Genomic DNA, 25012 nt, shown 5'->3' on the forward strand with positions numbered 1-25012 from the left:
ATATCCTTTTCAGTTCATTTATTGAATTATTGAAACATATTATTTGCTCTGTGCCTTGAAATTTCTTCTATTGCGTTACTTTTAATCACTAGTTTTAAGCTACATATTAAACTTATTTTTTGAATACTTAATTTCATTTAAACTATCTCTATAGAATCAAACGGATAATCCGATCAATAGTCTGAATAAAAGCCTATAAAAAACCTCCTCCAAATGGACCTGTGGTGCACAGCAGGCGACCGTCGTCGGATCAGGTGGTCCGGCGCAGCGGCACCGTTCCACAACGTTCCAGAACCATCTAGTCCGACCCCCGACCAGACCCGACCCGATCCGACCCCAACCCTGTCGCAGCCGCACCACCCGGTAACCTACCCCTCCGGAACACCGAACACCCTTACCCACCCAAACAACTTTTTTATTTTTTAGCCTTCTTAATTTTAATTTTAAAAATATTTTTTTCCAAAACTTAATTTTAAGATATAAATCAAACCGACGTGATAAAATAATACTAGCACATCGGTATCACTAACATGATAGTATGTTTTTTTTGTCAGGTCAGGCGGGGCTGACGTGGTCAAAATATTCAGATTTTGGAAGGTTTTGTTTTTAAAACTAAATATTAAAATGTTTTTAAAAATTGATCGCAAACCCCGTGGATTCCAAGGAGGAGCAGGATAAGCCGCCGCGGCCGCGGGGCAGCGGAAGCGCGCGGATTGGGGATAAAGCGGGGTTGGGGATTGGGATTAGGCTTAGCTCCTCTTTCGCTTTAGCCGCAGCTGCTTCGCTCTGCTTTCTCCGTAGGGTTTATCCCTTTGCTTCTCCTCGTCTCCCTCCCCCTCGCACGCAAAGGCACAAAGCCCGGATTCCACCGCCGGAGCCGACCCGCTTCGAGGCGAATCGAGAGGTACGGGTGCTGGGATACGTCGCCGATGTTTTCCGGCCGTTTTGGGGGGGGGGGGGGGGGGGGGTTTGGGGGGGGTGGGGTGTTTTTCGGGCGGGTGGGTGTTTGTACGATTTGATTTCGTTTTTGGGTTGTTTTTGGTGTTGAATTCGTGGATTTGGTTGGAGGATTCGGGCTGAATAGTGGGTTGGTTTGGGTGGGTTTCCCTAAATTTGGTCGAATCGAGTATTCGAGTGAGGAGTATTGTTGGCGTCTGATTTGGGGAGGTGTTGACTTGTGCATCCCCCTCCAAAAAAATGGATAAATTTACAGTCGTCTTCGTTCAGATTTGGGGACTCTGTTCTCATATAGATTAATGGGTAGTATGGCAGATTTTGCCACAAATTTTGAGTTAGTTGATAAGTCCTTGCCGTTGCGCAGTTAGCTTTCCAGCCAGCAATCGAGGATGTCGTCGGTGCAGCTCTCCGGTGCCGGAGTCGCCGCGGTGGCCTTCACCAAGAATGGCGCGTCTTCCTTCGACGGGCTCCGCCTCGCGCCGCCATCTGTGCGAGTCTGCTCCTCCAGGCGCCCGTCTCGTAGCCTCGTCGTCAAGGCCGCCACGGTCGTCACCCCAAAGGTATACAGAGGTGTTAAGCTTCCCAATTATCTGTAGATTATGGCGAGCTTGGTTATGGTTAGCATGAGTGAGTTAACGAATTTCGTTGTTCGCATGGCAGTATACCTCGCTCAAGCCTCTGGGAGACAGAGTGCTTGTGAAGCTTGGTGCTGCAGAGGAGAAGACTGTTGGTGGGATTCTGCTTCCGTCAACCGCACAGTCTAAGCCTCAGGGAGGTGAGGTTGTTGCTGTTGGAGAGGGAAGAACTATTGGGGATAAGAAAGTTGAGGTCAGCTTGCAGGTAAAGTTCTTCTCACAATGAGATTGCAAGTGTACCTGTATGATGTCTAGTACTACATTTCTTACCCCATAGCTCGGTTGTGAGTTGCAAGTAGCAGTGACACGGCAATTTACTTGTTGGTTGTTGCCAACTAAATTTAAAAGCATATTGTGTGTGATGCCTTATCAAGAATGCGATGTTAATGGTGTACGGGGTCTGTGAGGCTGAAGTTTCTATGGCACAAAACTCATGTGAAACCAACAGAGGTTTCTCATGATTGCTTTATGACTGTTGTTCAGAGTATGCAACACTGATATATTTTGATTGTTAGTTTCTGGTTTGGTTAAACATATGAATCCACGTAAGGAGTATCCTTTGGCAATGGGCAAATATGTATGAGCATTTGCTTAATTTTGTCATCCATACAAATAGATGTTGTTAGTCTTTCATAGCACTAGGAGAGTAGGAGGTGGTGCATATGACCCGGGTTTGAGAAACAACAGAAAACCGGGAAAAAAGAATCGCTCAACCCTTTTTTTTTAAAGGACTGGTTCACTCCCTCATGTTGGTATTACTAGCAACTTCCATGGAGAACATTTATTTAGTTAGTGCCTGGTTTACAAGTCCAAACCCATGATGTTTTGGCATCTCCATCCCTCAACTAGATTCACTAATGTACATATGAATTTGGACACATATATGAAGCACATACATGAATCTATTCAAAACTCAAAACGTCTTATAATGTGAAACAAAGAAAGTAACTAGGTAAAGCGGCTTCTGAGGTAATGCTGTGTGACTTGTTTGTTTATAGTTATCTTGTTGAACAGGGTACAATTTGTTCTGACTGATGGGCGAAAAAGGCTTTCAATCTCTGTTTTTTTTTCTTAGATGCACCTTGCAACTTTATCTTGGTTCCTGCATGACAATAATTGTTTGGGTTCATCATCTTGTCTACTGGAAATGTCTCTAAGATAAGGTTTAGATTGGTGAAAAATTTACTGATAGTGATGCTTGTTACAGGACCTTAGATTGGTGAAAAATTTACTGATAGTGACTCTTGTTACAGGACCTTGGTTATTTTCATTTGTTGTGTAACTAGTTTTCACTTAACTTGAATTTCTGCAAGGAGATACTACATTAGTAAACTTAATTTAGACAATCATAGCGATTGGCACTACAGAGAGCCTACTGTTGAATTTCAGTGCAGCAATTGTGCTATATATTACCTGATGAACTTGGTGCAATAAGATGTTAAAGTGCCAATCTGCCAATTTGTTCTGTTGCTTTTATGTTGTGGTTTACTGCTTATGCCTTCTAATGGCAGTATTAAGTGATTTATATTGTTCTGTAGATTGGGGCTGAAGTTGTATATTCAAAATATGCTGGGACTGAGGTGCAATTTAACGACACCAAACATCTTATTCTAAAAGAGGATGATATCATTGGTGTTCTTGAGACTGATGATGTCAAAGATATGAAGCCCCTTAATGACCGGGTTCTCATCAAGGTATCCATATGTTATTGTTATTGCTTCTTAAGATAGTTGCCAGTAGGGTTATGGTTTATAGGTAATGAAATTGGAGAATGTTGAATAAATTGTACATCTTGCCGTTGTACTTCCTAGACAACCTTTGGTAATGATTCCCTGCTTTTGTAAATTTGACAGGTTGCTGAGGCTGAAGACAAAACTGCTGGTGGCCTTATTCTCACTGAAACCACTAAGGAGAAGCCATCAATCGGAACAGTAAGTTCTTACCATTGTCTCTTTAAGCCTTGTTATTGTTATTCTATTGCTGTGAACCTAGATTGTTGGGCTATATGCAAAGATTTGTGCATGTACTGAGCCAAGCGAGAAAATGGACATTTAGCCACTTTCAAGAAGTGGTTTCGCTGAAATGCCATTCCGAAAACGCGTTTCGCTAAAATGCCAATATGTAGCGTGCACTCACCGCCACTTGCCATTTTGGCCATTTTGTGCATTTTCAATTGCATTTTCGCTGGAATGTGGCTTGATGGGACCAAATTGCCCTTGCTCGCCGGTTGAAAGGGGATCGATCCAGTTCATGGGAGGAAAGAGGACGAGTGCGGCGAGGTAGTCTGCGTGGCCAAAATGGAGGAGGCGGTGAGCGAACGCATGGCGGCGGCGGTGATGACGGCGACACGGGCATGGCGACGCCGCAGCGAAGGGAGACGCACGGCCTCCACGCCGTCGCGGACGACGCCCTGTCCGCTGACGAAGAAGCTGACGACAGACGGCCATGACCATCTCCAGGATGCCGAACCCCCACCCTCACCAGCGCGCCGATGTCGATGGCCAGGATGCTTGACGAGGTGGAGGTGAGGTCGTCGAGGTGGAGGACCCGACGACGCTTGTAGACGAAGCGGCGGCGGCGGCGGCGGCGTCCTCGAGGTCGAGCGAGTGGAGGACCTGGCAGCGCTTGTAGACGAAGCGGCGGCAGCAGCGTCCTCGAGGTCGGGCGGGTGGAGGACCCGGCGGCGCTTGTAGACGAAGCCGTTGCAGTTGCAGATCTCCCAGTCCTCGTTGCCGTCGCCGCCGGCGGTGGAGGCGTACTAAAATCCATGCGCTCTCTCTCCTCTCTACTCTCTCTTTTTCGCTGAGATTGATTTCGCTTGCTGTGGCGGCTGGGCTCTGATCCGTCGATCCGTGCGCTCGCCGGAGGAGGAGGAGGATTTGGGGTGTGTGTGTGTGCACGGCGGTGGCGCGCGGCGGGATGATGCTGGCGGGGCACAAGTTCAGGAAGGGGAAGAAGGCGGTGGAGGAGGAGGTGAACGGGTTCTTCATGGAGGAGGAGGAGGAGGTAGCGGTGTCGGACGCGTCGTCGATCGGGATGGCATCGTCGGACAGCTCGACGGGAGAAATCGTCGTCGGAGAAGGAGGGGCATTCTCGTCTCTTCAAGCCGCTTCCCAGAGAAAATGATATCCAAAATGGTGAAAATGGCAAAGTAGCTGTGATGGCGCACTCCATATTAGCATTTTAGCGAAACACGTTTTCGGGATGGTATTCCAGTGAAACCATGTTTTCAAAGTGGCAAAATGTCCATTTTCTCCAGCCAAGCTGAACTGAATTTGCATGAGTTTTACCTGTTTATTACCTTCTGAATGCAGGTTGTAGCCGTTGGTCCAGGCCCTCTTGATGATGAAGGCAAGAGGCAGCCATTGTCAGTTTCAGCGGGCAGCACTGTGATGTACTCCAAGTACGCAGGCAGTGAGTTCAAGGGAGCTGATGGCACCAACTACATTGTCTTGAGAGTATCAGATGTGATGGCTGTCCTATCTTGAGCTGTGATTTGTTTCAATTTTGAGTTCAGAATAGACGGTAGCAGGTGGTAATGGTTGCCATGTGGTGATCTTCACTCTGCGGAGATGCTGTCTTTGATAATCCTAGAATTCGAACGCAACAATTTGCAGATCTCCTACGGGATCAACATTCCACTGTGACTGATTTTTATTTATAAAAGTTTGTTTTGTTTCAAGGCCTTCCTTCATTGCCTCTTTAGCCCAATTTTGTCTTTCCACTCATCAGTGTTTTCATCGGCTGGTTTGGCAAAACGGTGATTGCTATTTTTATCGCTTCCTCTGTGTGCAAATATACGGGCATTTGAAAATTTTAAAATTTGTTTATAATTTAAATTTTAGACTACTTTGTTCCATTAGTCTCAATATTTTTCCATCTTATTTCCCACCATCTTTCCATTCCATTTTTCTTATTTAAGATTAAATTTGCAGAAATACTACAGGGCTGTATTCGGTTTAAATGGAACAGCTGTATGTTACGATGATATCACTATAGTACTTAGGTATCAAGGTATCAGATTTGATACCTACGAGATATTATATATAAATCTGATATCTACGGGGTATGTTTGGTATCAAATCTGATACCTACGAGATATTATATATAAATCTGATATCTACGGGGTATGTTTGGTATCTATCTGGTACCTATTCTTATATTTAGGGCAAGTACTATGGACATCCAAGTATAAGCTCTAAGATGCCGCATAGGACTAAATAGTGAGGTGGAGAAGAGAAGAAGGATGAGAGAGAAATAATCACCTCTCATGCAAGAGGCAGTCCCTACACAAACTTCAATAAACATGTGAGAGTGTTAGAGATACTGGGGATTGTGTGGTAGATGTAACCTATTATACATATCATCTCTTAATTTAATTATCTATGTCATGCATGAAATTGGATGTGGTAGTCACCTCTACTATAAAACTTGCCCTAAGAGGTGTAAATTTAATGGTTAAGCTGCTACTCTTATATTTAAGAGAAGTGTAAATAAAATATATAGAACTATAACTCTGATGGAACCCAAACATTTTTGACACACTGCGTCCACATGTCAACAGCTTGGTTGAGATGAAACGGTGAGCTACATTTCTTAGCTACGAGCCTATGACGAAACGATGAGCCATGCCAGCAAGCCATGTTATCACCAACACTCGAAGGTAATGTTCGGGAGCATAACGCCTCCCCCATCTTTAAAATCCAGTATACTCGACTCGTTTCAAAAGCGGTTTCGTCCTACGTGGTACTCATAGGATCCACATATCAGTGAAAAAAAAAAATTAACAGCCCCACATTCCAATCATCTCCTAATATCTTTTTCCTTTTTTTTTCCCTCTCTCTTTCTTGTTCTCTCTCCAGGTTGCGGTAGCGGCTAACATAGTTAGGGAGGCGACAATAAAAGTAGCGGTGCACGAGGCGATGGGGCATCAGAGGAAGAGAGAGAGAGAGAGAGAGAGAGAGAGAGAGAGAGAGAGAGAGAGAGAGAGAGAGGAGGACGCGATGTAGAGCCGCCGGCGGGTTTTGAGGAGAAGGATGTGGAGCCGCGCGAGGTAGGGAAGGGATCGATGGGTGGGAGGGTGTGGTCGCTGCCATGTCGTCCTTCTCTGTTGTTGGGATTGTCTGCACGGCGTCATATTCGAGAGGCGCCAGAAGATCGATGGTGACAAGATGGGTGGCACGCAGGGAGAAGCTTGTCGGCCAGCTGCGGGGCGTAGGCTCCGAGGAGGTGCACAGGCTGTGGGAGCTCGTGGAGGACTTGGTCGGCTCCGTTGCGCACGGGAAAAGAATCTTGTCGGCGGCTGCGCACGCGGGGAGGACTTCGCTGGCTCCGACACTCTTGGGAGGAGAAGCTCATCGGGGGCTACGCACACGGGGGGAAGCTCGCCGGCTGTCGCACACACGGGATGGACTTGGCTGGCTGCACGCGCGGTTCCAATCCTTCCTCCCGCTCCTCTCCCACCCCTCCCCCTCTCTTCAGTGCCCATCTCCTTTCCGCTGACGCCGTTTTCGCCCCACGCGTTGCCACCTTCACTACTGCCGCCTGGTCGCTCGCTCCAGCGCTGCCACCTTCACCGCCGATGCCGCCCCACGTGCCCACTTCACTGTCATCGTGCTGGCAAGGCTAGTCGCTGCCACTGCCTATAGAGGGAGAGAGAGGGGTGAGGAAAAAGAAAATGAGATTAGGATGGCTGACCTGTGGGGCTATTAATTTTCTATTTTTTCTCACTGATATGTGGATCCTATGAGCGCCACGTAGGATGAAACCGCTTTTGAAACCAAGGAATCGATTTACACCGGTTTTTAGAGATGGAGGATGTGTTATACCCGGTTTTGTGGTTAAAGGATACGATTCAACTAGGGTCAAGAGATGAGGGATGTAGAATAGACTTATTCCTTGTATGGCCGTGTGCCGTGACCATGGAGGAATCCGGTAAGAGAGGCTGAGTGGTTGGCGTCATTGGGCTAGTGCCCGCTCTTGAACACCGCCGGCCCGTCTCTCGCGCATAGCCATCTCGGTGATTTCGTCATCGCTACCGTCATCCCTCAAAGCTCCATTGAGCAGCGGCAACAAGCATCGGCCACCAGAGCGAGAGGAGGAAGACAAGAGGAGCAGCTGTGTCACTCGAATCATCAGGAGCAACGACGACCTTCTGCTACTTTTGCCACAAGTGGTACTCTCCCCGTCTTAAAATATAAGTATTTTTAAATTTAGCATAGACTTCGAAATACTACTTTGATCCACAGTATCTTTAAAAGTAAGATTCTTGAATAAAAAGAGTTGCATATTATGATAGTTTGTTCTAAAATATAAGTATTTTTAAATTTGGCATAGACTTCGAAATACGACTTCGATCAACAATATCTCTAAAAGTAAGATTCTTGAATAAAAAGAGTTGTATATTATGATAGTTTGTTTAACGATTAATCCAGTAACATCAATTTTACACGCTCGATCTTTTTTATTTTTTATATTAATAGTTAAAGTTAAAAATGCTTAACTTGACACTATTATCAAGATACTTATATTTTGAGAAAGAGGGAGTACTCCCTCTGTCTCAAAAAACTCAATTCCTGAGTTTTTGTGTTTAACGTTTGACTGTCCGTCTTATATGAAATTTTTTTATAATTAGTATTTTCATTGTTGTTAGATGATAAATCATGAATAATATTTTATGTGTGATTTATCTTTTTAATTTTTTTTATAATATTTTCAAATAAGACGGACGGTCAAACGTTAGACACGAAAACCTATAAATTGAGTCTTTTTGGGACGGAGAGAGTAATATTTACTCCATCCGTCCCAAAATATAACAATTTCTTCATCAACATTCTCTTCTAAACCAATCACAACCATCCACCATTCACTTTTCTCACCTATCTTCACTTCTGATCCAATCACAACCCTCTAGCATTCACTTCTACTTACTTTCTTAATAACAGTATTCAACTCTAAAACTTCTTATATTCTGGGATGGAGGGAGTATTTAGTACTGGCAGGATTTCCTCACACCATTCGTCAATGCTCTTACTTTCTCTCCGATCCTTTTTTTCATAAATACAATACAACCGTCGATGCTCACAACGTGCATATACTTATCCTGGGAACGTGTACACGGTACATTAATCGTACCCCTATAAACACCTCACCGATTACTGTAGTAGCGCGTCCCACCACATAAATCATGTGTAATACGTGACTACTAGTTGACACGAGACTCTGCCCCGGCCGCTTAGCTTGGTCCTCAACGAGTCCGTGTTTTCATTTTTTGCCAGCGCGGTTTTGAAGAACTTTGCAGATGAAGTTTGGTCCCAACCCAACTGTGAGTCGTCCAAGGTCCTTATCCTACGCGTCCACCCGATCGAACCGTACAGAGTTCAGGTACCATTATTCTACCTCTACGGCCGACCAAAACACGGTCCCCATCTCGAAATTCAGACACCGGATATGTACGCAAGTGTGCATGCATACACTTATCTCTCTTACATAGTCGCTCCGTTCCATTTTAAATACAATCGTGAATTTCTGTGTCCAACGTTAGATCGTTCGTCTTATTTAAAAAATTTATAAAAAAATAAAAAAATAAGTCACTCATAAAGTACTATTTATATTTTATCATCTAATAATAATAAAAATATTAATCATAACAAAAAAAAATTAAATAAGACAACGATCAAACATTGGACACGGAAACCAATAATTACACTTGAAATAGGATGGATGGAGTATTATCTAAATGATTCAAATATTTTTCTTTATAAATTTAATATCATAGACTACAATGCTTTTTTATCACATCATAAATATGTAGTGCTGAAGAAAGCAAATGTTGCCAACTGTTTTGAATTTTTTTTACACCCTCTGTTTTATAGTATTTGTTACTTTTGACTAGCTCTGTTTTGCTCTGTCCAGAAATAACTTTAAATAATTTCACAATTTAAAAACATAGCAAATTAATTATGTTTTATGGTACATAAAAACATACAAATTAAGGTTATTTCCGTCAAACAATTTAAAATTAACTCACTCTATTCGTTTTTCTAATATACGTCACCCCCATATTCTTAATATGCATGTGACCATTTATCCTTAAAAAAATTACATAATTATCATTTATTTTCTTGTAATTTGTAGGTTGTGTCAACAAAATTAATAAATAATGTCAAACTGAGAGAGTAACTATTTGATAATCAATATTCGAGGGGCGAGGAACAAACGAGTGCAAATATATGACAACTGTAAAATTCACTGGTGAACCAATCCAATCCATTTCCTATCTATTACTAACTTACCAACCACACTATCCCGTTCCTAAAGAAAACGTGGTCATTTCATATCTCTCATGCCAAATAGATAGGTGGGATCATCTCATACCAAAAAAAAGCAATGAACTTAACCCATTCCACCTCATCCAATCCACAAACAGAGCACATTATTAATGTTTAAATTAGTGTCAGCCCAAATTGATGAATAATGTAAAACTAGGGTAGTAGCTATTTGATAATCAATATTCGAGAGCGAGCAACAACCGAGTGGGCATATACCACGTCCGTTTTTTAATAGATGACGCCGTTGACTTTTTTTTAGAATAACATAGTACAAAGCAGACACTCACAACGCACGCGTACTCACCCCTATGAACACACGCACGCAAACCCTATCCCTATGAGCATCTTCAAAGACTGGGCCGGCAAATCCTGGAGAAATTGACGAAGTCACCACAGGCGCCTCGCTGTCGACGGGTACGTCGCCTACCACAAAAAGCACAACGCCGTTAAATCCTGAAAAATTCGCTCCCATGGGGAGTCGAACCCAGGACCTCATGACGCCGTTGACTTTTGAACACATGATTGACCACTTATTTTATTAAAAAAAATTATACAAATGTATAACATATAAATCATGCTTAAAATATTCTGAGTGATAAAACAACCCGCAACAAAATAAATTATAATTACGTAAATATTTTTTGAATAAGACGAACGATTAAACGTGAGAAAATAATTAATGGCATCATTTATCAAAAACGGAGGAAATATATGACAATTGTAAAATCCAACTCCTTAATAGGGAAATCCAATTTGTGCTAGGATGATAAAGACATTGTAGCTATATTTATGACGCCATATTGTTTACCAAATAATATTCGGCATGTATTTACGCTGTAAGTTCCTAAATTACATATGTAATTTTAGTGTATTTACAATATAAGTTTCAAAATTACATATGTAAATTTTAAAATTATATATATAAGTTCCAAAATTACATATGTAATTAGTATGTAATTACATGAATTTGGTACATGAAGTTGGTACTTCAGGGTGTGTTTTAGTTCACGTCAAAATTAGAAGTTTGGTTGAAATTGGAACGATGTGACGAAAAAGTTGAAAGTTTGTGTGTAGGAAAGTTTTGATGTGATGAAAAAGTTAAAAGTTCGAAGAAAAATTTTGAAACTTAACTCGGCCCTAGTTTGATGTTCAGCGGATCACGAGTTCGATCCATCAGTCTGCACCCGTGGGAAATTTTTTTTTACACTCCATCGGCACGCATCGTAAAGCACATTGGATAGTCTAAAAATTGCAAGTTTTCTGACCGAATTTCTGCCACAGAAATTTAGACCTTGTTTAGTTTGTGAAAAGAAAATTTCTGGGTGTCACATTGAACATTTGACCGAATGTCGAAAGGAGTTTTCGGACATGAATAAAAAAATAATTTTATAACTCGCATGGAAACCGCGAGACGAATTTATTAAACCTAATTAATCCGCTATCAGCACATATAGGTTACTGTAGCATTTATAGCTAATTATGGACTAATTAGGCTTAAAAGATTCATCTCGCGATTTCTATACAAACTGTGCAATTAGTTTTTTATTTTATCTATATTTAATGTTTTATGTATGTGTTTAAAGATTAGATGTAATGTTTTTGGGAAACAATTAGCGATTCCGAAGACATTCTAGGATGGAGCACTGTGCCCAAGTCGTTTTCAGGTAGTCTACGTGGTCTTCCCCCGCATGTCCATACCACTAGTAAAAAAAAGGCACACATCAGATTCAGACGTTAGTACAATTCAGCTAGGGCACGCACACGTCACTGCCTACGTGGTAATTTTACACACCCATCCTTATATATAGATCTCATGCATGCAAGCTCACTCGACCGAGCTAGTTATCAACGTGCGAGTTGCGACGTACGAGGTTCGACGACGACCCGCGTAGCCAGCTAGCTCTAGCTGCCGGCCATGTCGTCGTCGTCTTCGGCGACGACGACGAAGTATAGGGGAGTGCGGCTGCGCAAGTGGGGGAAGTGGGTGTCGGAGATCCGGCTGCCCAACAGCCGCGAGAGGATATGGCTGGGATCCTACGACACGCCCGAGGAGGCGGCGCGGGCGTTCGACGCCGCGTTCGTCTGCCTCCGCGGCGGCGGCGAGGCCGCCGGGAACGGGATCAACTTCCCCGGCTCGCCCCCTGCCGTGGCGCGCACCAGCGACCCGCAGGAGGTGTACGCGGCCGCGGTGTCGCATGCCAACAACCGGCCGCCGCCGCCGCCGTCGGCCCGAGCAACGTCGTCTGCACTTCCATGGGAGGAAGCTCCGGTGGTGGCGGCTCAGGAGGCGGCGGCGGACATGGCGCCCGACGTGGTGGTGCTGCCATCGTCGCCGGTGAATGTGCTGGCAGCAGCTGGGAGCTTCGAATATTGGTCGCAACAACCACTCTACTCGCCGACGGCAGCAAGCCTCGATTTGCAGAGGTGGATGACGGCGGCGGCGGCGGCCGAGGAATCAATAATGGAGGATGACGACGACGAAGGAACAAGTGATGGTCTTTGGAGTTTCCACTACTCACCGACTCGTTCCAAGTGGTAATTAACGAGCTTAATTAGGATGCTCGTGTGATCTGGCGTCCAACTGAGGAGCTTAATTAATTTTGCACAATATATGCCACGCATCTTGTAACGTAGGAAATGCACATTGTTTAGGATATATCTTTTTCGTACAAAAATGAACTTTCAAAACTGTGTTTATACATTTAAAATTGATACATAAAAATGCTGGCTGTATGTAGATTTATCTTCTAAATTAATCTAATTCCATGTAATTTTTTTTCTAAAATGTTTTTCATGAGGTAATGCAGCTACTGAGGTCCCGTTCGTTTCTTATGTAACACGTGGATGAAAATTTAGATTTTTGTGGGCTGTACACGGTGGCGGTTGTGGCGTTCACAAGCCTGCACATGGCGGGGTTCGGGTGGTGGTGTGGCCCGGTAGAGGAGGACGAATAAGAAAGAAGATTGCTGTTTCACTTACAAATGGATCCCATGTGTCTTTTTAATTTTTTTCTATTTGTGTTTATTGTGCCACGTTATCTAGAACCGTCTTCAATATTGTCTTAGGACTAGAAAAAATATCCGTGCGTTGCAACGGGAAGAAAAGATGAGAAAATTAAGGAGAAATTGAGAAAGATTTACATTATGTAATTAACTTAAATACAAATTTCCTGTAATAGTTGATATTTTTTTAAGTAGGTAGGTGTTTAAATTAATTTAAAAGTAAACTAAGTGTGGAAATAAAATGATATGGCTGGATTTAATTTTTATGAAGTTCTCCATGATTAATTACACTCTAGAATTTTCTTGAAATTTTTAGAGCTCAGTTGCTAATTTTAATAATACAAACATTATTTCAGCATTTATTTAAACAAAAATCTAAATAAAAACTCTCCTTTCTCTCTGTGCCATCAGCCTGCAGCCGAGCCGGCCCACTTTTCTCCCTTCTCCTCCCCTCCACCTTGGCCCGCAAGTACGCATCCAGCCCGCAAGGCACTACAAGTCTAATCAGCTTCCCCAGCTCCTTCTTTCATGGCTACATGGCCGTCTCCTACCTCCGTATGTATTGCCGCATCTGCCCGACGACGCCTGAATCTGACTCCTCCGTAAAATCCGGCCACATCCTTGGAGATAATCCGAAATTAACTGATGGGTTTTAATCCTTATCTTCTCCTCTTTCTGTTTTCCCAAGAATCAAAGCAAAACCACGTCGTATAGATATCGGAAGTGAAACCATAGTTTTTTTTAGTCTAAGTCAGTTTCTCTTAAAAACTGCGCACGCACGCGCGAGAGGCGAGGGAACCAGACCATATGGACGAAAAAAGAAGTGTGACGAAAGGAAAAATACGAATATTTTAATTAAGTTAAGATTAAGATAAGATATATTATTATTAGGTAGGTATAGATGTACTATGGGGTGTTCTTGTGGTGTACGTATTAGGGCGTGATCTAAGCGTAGTGGACCTGAACATGACATGGGCTATTTTCTAGGGGAAACGTGACATGGGCCTAAAAAGATCTATAAGGGAATAGGAAATCATGGAGCTATCAAGGAGGAATCGGACAGAAAAAATCGCACACTACATGTGGAGGGAATCGGATTAAAAAATCGCAACAATCGCGCTATATACGGTAGGGAATCGGACTCAAAAATCACTCGGGACGACGTATGGAAATTCATGGGCAAAAACATCTTAAACTTTTATAATAGGAAAAGATTATATTTACACCGGTTTTAAAAGATAAATGATGCTTTGTAACTAATTTTGAGATTTAGGAATGCGATTCAAACTCCGACATCAAGAGACCTTAAGTGAATTTATTCCATTGATGTACTTACAAGAGATGGACCAAATTAGGCATTAATTTTTGGAAAATAAGTTTACTTTAGATCCCTTAAGTTGTCACCGAATTCTAAATTCATCAATGGATTGCAAAACCGGATACTACGCATCCCCTAACTTACAACCAATGCAAATGAGGTTCCTTGGCAGTATTGCACTCGGTTTTAGCTGACGTGGCTCCTTTGACTAGGTATTCGTCGCACATGGCATTAACGCGACGCTTATGTAACAATTCGATCCAAATAATAATAATAATAATAAAACTCATATGGTCCACATATCACTTACACAAAAAAAAAATAAAAAAATTGTGGTGCCCATGTGATTCCACGTATCATCCTCACTACTACCTCTTCTCTCTATCCTCTCTCTCTCCCCTGCATGTTGCTGTACACGTTGGTCTGGATGATGTAGGAGTAGGACTCACCCGTCCGGTTGCCCAGGAACTCGAAGTCCAGCTCGTCGCGCTGCGGCGCCGTGTCCACGTAGGAGCACATCTGCAACCACCGAACATGTACCTGTCCTTCGTCTGGAACCCGACGCCGCCTGAACAAAAAACCAAGAAACAGGGGAGCATCAGCACTAGGCATTGCCGGAGCTAGCTTGTTCGAATCAGAGCAGCTGCATGCGAGATCACTCTCACTCACCGGTCTTTTGTTGTCGAGGTAGAGGTACCACGTCTAGCCATCGGCGGAGGTCTTGACGTAATCCTCGATCGGCTCCGCCGCAGACGCCCCACTAAAGCAGCAGAAGCAGCAGCAGCAGCACACATCAACAACGATCGTCGCCACCATCAACGTACCCACCAACCCACGGCCGCATCCCCCGTGACCCCGGGGTTCACGAAGCGGAGCGGGCGGCGGTGGACGCCGTCGTAGTTGGTGACGACGTAGAGCGCGGGTCGTCGCCGTCGCGCTCCACCCGCTTCTTGACGCCGCGCACCCCGCCGCCGAGCACCGGTAGTAATTCCTCGCGTTCGGTTGAACTCCGACCTCGTCCTGACTCCTGAGCCCAATCCTGCTCGTCGTCGCTGAGGACATACCATGCCGGTCGTTATTCCCGCTGGCCATCACCACCGGCGGCGGCTGCTGCCCCGCCGCTCCGCCATCACAACTGATCATTCGTCTTATTCAAGATTTTTCGTGTAAATATAAAAATATTTAAATCATGAAGTTTTGATGATAAATTAAATCACAATAAAATAAGTAATAATTACATTTTCTTAATAAGAACGTATCTAAAAAGTCAATAATTATCGTCATACAGAGTATATATATCAGATCCACCAAATATGCCACAACCATTTATCCCTGTTTAATTGAAGAACTTGTCAATATGCTTTTATCAACCATGCATATATATTAACAATTACTCCGTAACTTCAAAGTTCGAACTAATAACTAAATAACGAACCACTTTCTTGATGTCCTCCAAATATGTCACACTATCATCTGCTGGCAATTACTTGATCAGTCATCACGTTCCAAATGTTTTTTTTCGCCGGTCAAGTTCTGAATGCTACGTACGGAAAAGAACACGTACTAATAGAAAGCGCGCTTCCAAAGTTGCACACAAGAAAATTTTGTTTTGTTGTTATTTTTATGGAAGGAAAAAACTGTAGGTGAGTATATCCTACAGCGTAAAACCAAAAATATATTAAAAGAAACAAAATTTACACTGTACAATAAAAATAAGTAACAAATTCTGCAGTCGTTGTTGCATTTGGGGCATTGTATTATCTTTTGCTCTATGGATAACCATGGCAAATTCCTTTTTGAAAAGGTCCAAGCAAACTTGGACGAAGTAAGGTGAGATGTTTTTGAAGATCTTATCATTTCGTGTGATCCAAATGCTCCAAGCCATAATGATTATTATCTCCATGTGAAAGGACACTTGGAGTTTTTCTTGCAGATCTTCAATGGCCTCTTGGACTGAGAGTCCCATTCTTCTTGTGGGGAAAATTTTGTTCCAGCATAGTGTGCAAAAGGACAAGTGAGAAAGAGATGTTGCTGAGTTTCTTCCATTCCCAAGTTGCAGATGTGAAATGAGATGCGTGGGAAGCGTTGAACGTCTCTCGAGGCCACACCTTTGTTAATATAGATGGGAACAGCCCCCATTGTGGCGTTTACAATAGATCGATCTCAATCTCAGTTGTTGCTAATCAACCGGAGAGAAACCGTGTACAGGAGAAAGGATAGGAACAAACTCTAATGACTTATCTCCTATACATCGGGAACTACTTTATCTAACACCCTCTCTCAATCACAACCTTCCTAGGTTGAGATTGTATTTGAAGTTTTCTGGAAGTCGTTCTGACAATGGTTTAGTAAAACCATTTGCAACTTGATCTTTAGTACATAACCAACTTGCAATAATTTTTGTGCTACTCTCTCTCGAACAAAATGGTAATCAGTTGCTATATGTTTAGTTCTTGCATGAAAGACATGATTGAAGGATAAGTACCTTGCACCCATGTTGTCACACCATAGTTGAGCGGGACAGAGTGCTTGTGAAGCTTGGTGCTGCAGAGGAGAAGACTGTTGGTGGGATTCTGCTTCCGTCAACCGCACAGTCTAAGCCTCAGGGAGGTGAGGTTGTTGCTGTTGGAGAGGGAAGAACTATTGGGGATAAGAAAGTTGAGGTCAGCTTGCAGGTAAAGTTCTTCTCACAATGAGATTGCAAGTGTACCTGTATGATGTCTAGTACTACATTTCTTACCCCATAGCTCGGTTGTGAGTTGCAAGTAGCAGTGACACGGCAATTTACTTGTTGGTTGTTGCCAACTAAATTTAAAAGCATATTGTGTGTGATGCCTTATCAAGAATGCGATGTTAATGGTGTACGGGGTCTGTGAGGCTGAAGTTTCTATGGCACAAAACTCATGTGAAACCAACAGAGGTTTCTCATGATTGCTTTATGACTGTTGTTCAGAGTATGCAACACTGATATATTTTGATTGTTAGTTTCTGGTTTGGTTAAACATATGAATCCACGTAAGGAGTATCCTTTGGCAATGGGCAAATATGTATGAGCATTTGCTTAATTTTGTCATCCATACAAATAGATGTTGTTAGTCTTTCATAGCACTAGGAGAGTAGGAGGTGGTGCATATGACCCGGGTTTGAGAAACAACAGAAAACCGGGAAAAAAGAATCGCTCAACCCTTTTTTTTTAAAGGACTGGTTCACTCCCTCATGTTGGTATTACTAGCAACTTCCATGGAGAACATTTATTTAGTTAGTGCCTGGTTTACAAGTCCAAACCCATGATGTTTTGGCATCTCCATCCCTCAACTAGATTCACTAATGTACATATGAATTTGGACACATATATGAAGCACATACATGAATCTATTCAAAACTCAAAACGTCTTATAATGTGAAACAAAGAAAGTAACTAGGTAAAGCGGCTTCTGAGGTAATGCTGTGTGACTTGTTTGTTTATAGTTATCTTGTTGAACAGGGTACAATTTGTTCTGACTGATGGGCGAAAAAGGCTTTCAATCTCTGTTTTTTTTTCTTAGATGCACCTTGCAACTTTATCTTGGTTCCTGCATGACAATAATTGTTTGGGTTCATCATCTTGTCTACTGGAAATGTCTCTAAGATAAGGTTTAGATTGGTGAAAAATTTACTGATAGTGATGCTTGTTACAGGACCTTAGATTGGTGAAAAATTTACTGATAGTGACTCTTGTTACAGGACCTTGGTTATTTTCATTTGTTGTGTAACTAGTTTTCACTTAACTTGAATTTCTGCAAGGAGATACTACATTAGTAAACTTAATTTAGACAATCATAGCGATTGGCACTACAGAGAGCCTACTGTTGAATTTCAGTGCAGCAATTGTGCTATATATTACCTGATGAACTTGGTGCAATAAGATGTTAAAGTGCCAATCTGCCAATTTGTTCTGTTGCTTTTATGTTGTGGTTTACTGCTTATGCCTTCTAATGGCAGTATTAAGTGATTTATATTGTTCTGTAGATTGGGGCTGAAGTTGTATATTCAAAATATGCTGGGACTGAGGTGCAATTTAACGACACCAAACATCTTATTCTAAAAGAGGATGATATCATTGGTGTTCTTGAGACTGATGATGTCAAAGATATGAAGCCCCTTAATGACCGGGTTCTCATCAAGGTATCCATATGTTATTGTTATTGCTTCTTAAGATAGTTGCCAGTAGGGTTATGGTTTATAGGTAATGAAATTGGAGAATGTTGAATAAATTGTACATCTTGCCGTTGTACTTCCTAGACAACCTTTGGTAATGATTCCCTGCTTTTGTAAATTTGACAGGTTGCTGAGGCTGAAGACAAAACTGCTGGTGGCCTTATTCTCACTGAAACCACTAAGGAGAAGCCATCAATCGGAACAGTAAGTTCTTACCATTGTCTCTTTAAGCCTTGTTATTGTTATTCTATTGCTGTGAACCTAGATTGTTGGGCTATATGCAAAGATTTGTGCATGTACTGAGCCAAGCGAGAAAATGGACATTTAGCCACTTTCAAGAAGTGGTTTCGCTGAAATGCCATTCCGAAAACGCGTTTCGCTAAAATGCCAATATGTAGCGTGCACTCACCGCCACTTGCCATTTTGGCCATTTTGTGCATTTTCAATTGCATTTTCGCTGGAATGTGGCTTGATGGGACCAAATTGCCCTTGCTCGCCGGTTGAAAGGGGATCGATCCAGTTCATGGGAGGAAAGAGGACGAGTGCGGCGAGGTAGTCTGCGTGGCCAAAATGGAGGAGGCGGTGAGCGAACGCATGGCGGCGGCGGTGATGACGGCGACACGGGCATGGCGACGCCGCAGCGAAGGGAGACGCACGGCCTCCACGCCGTCGCGGACGACGCCCTGTCCGCTGACGAAGAAGCTGACGACAGACGGCCATGACCATCTCCAGGATGCCGAACCCCCACCCTCACCAGCGCGCCGATGTCGATGGCCAGGATGCTTGACGAGGTGGAGGTGAGGTCGTCGAGGTGGAGGACCCGACGACGCTTGTAGACGAAGCGGCGGCGGCGGCGGCGGCGTCCTCGAGGTCGAGCGAGTGGAGGACCTGGCAGCGCTTGTAGACGAAGCGGCGGCAGCAGCGTCCTCGAGGTCGGGCGGGTGGAGGACCCGGCGGCGCTTGTAGACGAAGCCGTTGCAGTTGCAGATCTCCCAGTCCTCGTTGCCGTCGCCGCCGGCGGTGGAGGCGTACTAAAATCCATGCGCTCTCTCTCCTCTCTACTCTCTCTTTTTCGCTGAGATTGATTTCGCTTGCTGTGGCGGCTGGGCTCTGATCCGTCGATCCGTGCGCTCGCCGGAGGAGGAGGAGGATTTGGGGTGTGTGTGTGTGCACGGCGGTGGCGCGCGGCGGGATGATGCTGGCGGGGCACAAGTTCAGGAAGGGGAAGAAGGCGGTGGAGGAGGAGGTGAACGGGTTCTTCATGGAGGAGGAGGAGGAGGTAGCGGTGTCGGACGCGTCGTCGATCGGGATGGCATCGTCGGACAGCTCGACGGGAGAAATCGTCGTCGGAGAAGGAGGGGCATTCTCGTCTCTTCAAGCCGCTTCCCAGAGAAAATGATATCCAAAATGGTGAAAATGGCAAAGTAGCTGTGATGGCGCACTCCATATTAGCATTTTAGCGAAACACGTTTTCGGGATGGTATTCCAGTGAAACCATGTTTTCAAAGTGGCAAAATGTCCATTTTCTCCAGCCAAGCTGAACTGAATTTGCATGAGTTTTACCTGTTTATTACCTTCTGAATGCAGGTTGTAGCCGTTGGTCCAGGCCCTCTTGATGATGAAGGCAAGAGGCAGCCATTGTCAGTTTCAGCGGGCAGCACTGTGATGTACTCCAAGTACGCAGGCAGTGAGTTCAAGGGAGCTGATGGCACCAACTACATTGTCTTGAGAGTATCAGATGTGATGGCTGTCCTATCTTGAGCTGTGATTTGTTTCAATTTTGAGTTCAGAATAGACGGTAGCAGGTGGTAATGGTTGCCATGTGGTGATCTTCACTCTGCGGAGATGCTGTCTTTGATAATCCTAGAATTCGAACGCAACAATTTGCAGATCTCCTACGGGATCAACATTCCACTGTGACTGATTTTTATTTATAAAAGTTTGTTTTGTTTCAAGGCCTTCCTTCATTGCCTCTTTAGCCCAATTTTGTCTTTCCACTCATCAGTGTTTTCATCGGCTGGTTTGGCAAAACGGTGATTGCTATTTTTATCGCTTCCTCTGTGTGCAAATATACGGGCATTTGAAAATTTTAAAATTTGTTTATAATTTAAATTTTAGACTACTTTGTTCCATTAGTCTCAATATTTTTCCATCTTATTTCCCACCATCTTTCCATTCCATTTTTCTTATTTAAGATTAAATTTGCAGAAATACTACAGGGCTGTATTCGGTTTAAATGGAACAGCTGTATGTTACGATGATATCACTATAGTACTTAGGTATCAAGGTATCAGATTTGATACCTACGAGATATTATATATAAATCTGATATCTACGGGGTATGTTTGGTATCAAATCTGATACCTACGAGATATTATATATAAATCTGATATCTACGGGGTATGTTTGGTATCTATCTGGTACCTATTCTTATATTTAGGGCAAGTACTATGGACATCCAAGTATAAGCTCTAAGATGCCGCATAGGACTAAATAGTGAGGTGGAGAAGAGAAGAAGGATGAGAGAGAAATAATCACCTCTCATGCAAGAGGCAGTCCCTACACAAACTTCAATAAACATGTGAGAGTGTTAGAGATACTGGGGATTGTGTGGTAGATGTAACCTATTATACATATCATCTCTTAATTTAATTATCTATGTCATGCATGAAATTGGATGTGGTAGTCACCTCTACTATAAAACTTGCCCTAAGAGGTGTAAATTTAATGGTTAAGCTGCTACTCTTATATTTAAGAGAAGTGTAAATAAAATATATAGAACTATAACTCTGATGGAACCCAAACATTTTTGACACACTGCGTCCACATGTCAACAGCTTGGTTGAGATGAAACGGTGAGCTACATTTCTTAGCTACGAGCCTATGACGAAACGATGAGCCATGCCAGCAAGCCATGTTATCACCAACACTCGAAGGTAATGTTCGGGAGCATAACGCCTCCCCCATCTTTAAAATCCAGTATACTCGACTCGTTTCAAAAGCGGTTTCGTCCTACGTGGTACTCATAGGATCCACATATCAGTGAAAAAAAAAAATTAACAGCCCCACATTCCAATCATCTCCTAATATCTTTTTCCTTTTTTTTTCCCTCTCTCTTTCTTGTTCTCTCTCCAGGTTGCGGTAGCGGCTAACATAGTTAGGGAGGCGACAATAAAAGTAGCGGTGCACGAGGCGATGGGGCATCAGAGGAAGAGAGAGAGAGAGAGAGAGAGAGAGAGAGAGAGAGAGAGAGAGAGAGGAGGACGCGATGTAGAGCCGCCGGCGGGTTTTGAGGAGAAGGATGTGGAGCCGCGCGAGGTAGGGAAGGGATCGATGGGTGGGAGGGTGTGGTCGCTGCCATGTCGTCCTTCTCTGTTGTTGGGATTGTCTGCACGGCGTCATATTCGAGAGGCGCCAGAAGATCGATGGTGACAAGATGGGTGGCACGCAGGGAGAAGCTTGTCGGCCAGCTGCGGGGCGTAGGCTCCGAGGAGGTGCACAGGCTGTGGGAGCTCGTGGAGGACTTGGTCGGCTCCGTTGCGCACGGGAAAAGAATCTTGTCGGCGGCTGCGCACGCGGGGAGGACTTCGCTGGCTCCGACACTCTTGGGAGGAGAAGCTCATCGGGGGCTACGCACACGGGGGGAAGCTCGCCGGCTGTCGCACACACGGGATGGACTTGGCTGGCTGCACGCGCGGTTCCAATCCTTCCTCCCGCTCCTCTCCCACCCCTCCCCCTCTCTTCAGTGCCCATCTCCTTTCCGCTGACGCCGTTTTCGCCCCACGCGTTGCCACCTTCACTACTGCCGCCTGGTCGCTCGCTCCAGCGCTGCCACCTTCACCGCCGATGCCGCCCCACGTGCCCACTTCACTGTCATCGTGCTGGCAAGGCTAGTCGCTGCCACTGCCTATAGAGGGAGAGAGAGGGGTGAGGAAAAAGAAAATGAGATTAGGATGGCTGACCTGTGGGGCTATTAATTTTCTATTTTTTCTCACTGATATGTGGATCCTATGAGCGCCACGTAGGATGAAACCGCTTTTGAAACCAAGGAATCGATTTACACCGGTTTTTAGAGATGGAGGATGTGTTATACCCGGTTTTGTGGTTAAAGGATACGATTCAACTAGGGTCAAGAGATGAGGGATGTAGAATAGACTTATTCCTTGTATGGCCGTGTGCCGTGACCATGGAGGAATCCGGTAAGAGAGGCTGAGTGGTTGGCGTCATTGGGCTAGTGCCCGCTCTTGAACACCGCCGGCCCGTCTCTCGCGCATAGCCATCTCGGTGATTTCGTCATCGCTACCGTCATCCCTCAAAGCTCCATTGAGCAGCGGCAACAAGCATCGGCCACCAGAGCGAGAGGAGGAAGACAAGAGGAGCAGCTGTGTCACTCGAATCATCAGGAGCAACGACGACCTTCTGCTACTTTTGCCACAAGTGGTACTCTCCCCGTCTTAAAATATAAGTATTTTTAAATTTAGCATAGACTTCGAAATACTACTTTGATCCACAGTATCTTTAAAAGTAAGATTCTTGAATAAAAAGAGTTGCATATTATGATAGTTTGTTCTAAAATATAAGTATTTTTAAATTTGGCATAGACTTCGAAATACGACTTCGATCAACAATATCTCTAAAAGTAAGATTCTTGAATAAAAAGAGTTGTATATTATGATAGTTTGTTTAACGATTAATCCAGTAACATCAATTTTACACGCTCGATCTTTTTTATTTTTTATATTAATAGTTAAAGTTAAAAATGCTTAACTTGACACTATTATCAAGATACTTATATTTTGAGAAAGAGGGAGTACTCCCTCTGTCTCAAAAAACTCAATTCCTGAGTTTTTGTGTTTAACGTTTGACTGTCCGTCTTATATGAAATTTTTTTATAATTAGTATTTTCATTGTTGTTAGATGATAAATCATGAATAATATTTTATGTGTGATTTATCTTTTTAATTTTTTTTATAATATTTTCAAATAAGACGGACGGTCAAACGTTAGACACGAAAACCTATAAATTGAGTCTTTTTGGGACGGAGAGAGTAATATTTACTCCATCCGTCCCAAAATATAACAATTTCTTCATCAACATTCTCTTCTAAACCAATCACAACCATCCACCATTCACTTTTCTCACCTATCTTCACTTCTGATCCAATCACAACCCTCTAGCATTCACTTCTACTTACTTTCTTAATAACAGTATTCAACTCTAAAACTTCTTATATTCTGGGATGGAGGGAGTATTTAGTACTGGCAGGATTTCCTCACACCATTCGTCAATGCTCTTACTTTCTCTCCGATCCTTTTTTTCATAAATACAATACAACCGTCGATGCTCACAACGTGCATATACTTATCCTGGGAACGTGTACACGGTACATTAATCGTACCCCTATAAACACCTCACCGATTACTGTAGTAGCGCGTCCCACCACATAAATCATGTGTAATACGTGACTACTAGTTGACACGAGACTCTGCCCCGGCCGCTTAGCTTGGTCCTCAACGAGTCCGTGTTTTCATTTTTTGCCAGCGCGGTTTTGAAGAACTTTGCAGATGAAGTTTGGTCCCAACCCAACTGTGAGTCGTCCAAGGTCCTTATCCTACGCGTCCACCCGATCGAACCGTACAGAGTTCAGGTACCATTATTCTACCTCTACGGCCGACCAAAACACGGTCCCCATCTCGAAATTCAGACACCGGATATGTACGCAAGTGTGCATGCATACACTTATCTCTCTTACATAGTCGCTCCGTTCCATTTTAAATACAATCGTGAATTTCTGTGTCCAACGTTAGATCGTTCGTCTTATTTAAAAAATTTATAAAAAAATAAAAAAATAAGTCACTCATAAAGTACTATTTATATTTTATCATCTAATAATAATAAAAATATTAATCATAACAAAAAAAAATTAAATAAGACAACGATCAAACATTGGACACGGAAACCAATAATTACACTTGAAATAGGATGGATGGAGTATTATCTAAATGATTCAAATATTTTTCTTTATAAATTTAATATCATAGACTACAATGCTTTTTTATCACATCATAAATATGTAGTGCTGAAGAAAGCAAATGTTGCCAACTGTTTTGAATTTTTTTTACACCCTCTGTTTTATAGTATTTGTTACTTTTGACTAGCTCTGTTTTGCTCTGTCCAGAAATAACTTTAAATAATTTCACAATTTAAAAACATAGCAAATTAATTATGTTTTATGGTACATAAAAACATACAAATTAAGGTTATTTCCGTCAAACAATTTAAAATTAACTCACTCTATTCGTTTTTCTAATATACGTCACCCCCATATTCTTAATATGCATGTGACCATTTATCCTTAAAAAAATTACATAATTATCATTTATTTTCTTGTAATTTGTAGGTTGTGTCAACAAAATTAATAAATAATGTCAAACTGAGAGAGTAACTATTTGATAATCAATATTCGAGGGGCGAGGAACAAACGAGTGCAAATATATGACAACTGTAAAATTCACTGGTGAACCAATCCAATCCATTTCCTATCTATTACTAACTTACCAACCACACTATCC

At 43.1% G+C, this 25012-nt stretch overlaps 3 protein-coding genes across 3 annotated transcripts; all 3 read left to right on the plus strand.

Moving 5' to 3' along the window:
* The first annotated feature begins 751 nt into the window (after positions 1–751).
* Positions 752–5272, plus strand: LOC4340394 (20 kDa chaperonin, chloroplastic). The gene is made up of 6 exons (NM_001424314.1): positions 752–904; positions 1322–1517; positions 1618–1797; positions 3131–3286; positions 3446–3523; positions 4907–5272. The coding sequence occupies exons 2-6, from the start codon at positions 1347–1349 to the stop codon at positions 5078–5080; spliced, it is 759 nt and encodes a 252-aa protein (NP_001411243.1). The 5' UTR covers positions 752–904; positions 1322–1346; the 3' UTR covers positions 5081–5272.
* A 6464-nt stretch (positions 5273–11736) lies between these two features.
* On the plus strand, positions 11737–13166 carry LOC112939351 (ethylene-responsive transcription factor ERF039). The gene has a single exon (XM_026026382.2). The coding sequence runs from the start codon at positions 11838–11840 to the stop codon at positions 12459–12461; it is 624 nt and encodes a 207-aa protein (XP_025882167.1). The 5' UTR covers positions 11737–11837; the 3' UTR covers positions 12462–13166.
* Positions 13167–16794: 3628 nt separating this feature from the next.
* Positions 16795–20394, plus strand: LOC136351211 (20 kDa chaperonin, chloroplastic-like). Its single transcript, XM_066311821.1, has 4 exons — positions 16795–16917; positions 18251–18406; positions 18566–18643; positions 20027–20394. Exons 2-4 carry the CDS (start codon positions 18374–18376, stop codon positions 20198–20200), a joined length of 285 nt encoding a protein of 94 aa, XP_066167918.1. The 5' UTR covers positions 16795–16917; positions 18251–18373; the 3' UTR covers positions 20201–20394.
* Positions 20395–25012: the final 4618 nt, after the last annotated feature.

The sequence above is a fragment of the Oryza sativa genome, chromosome 6 (assembly GCF_034140825.1).
Source record: "Oryza sativa Japonica Group chromosome 6, ASM3414082v1".
In the NCBI taxonomy this organism is placed as follows: domain Eukaryota; kingdom Viridiplantae; phylum Streptophyta; class Magnoliopsida; order Poales; family Poaceae; genus Oryza; species Oryza sativa.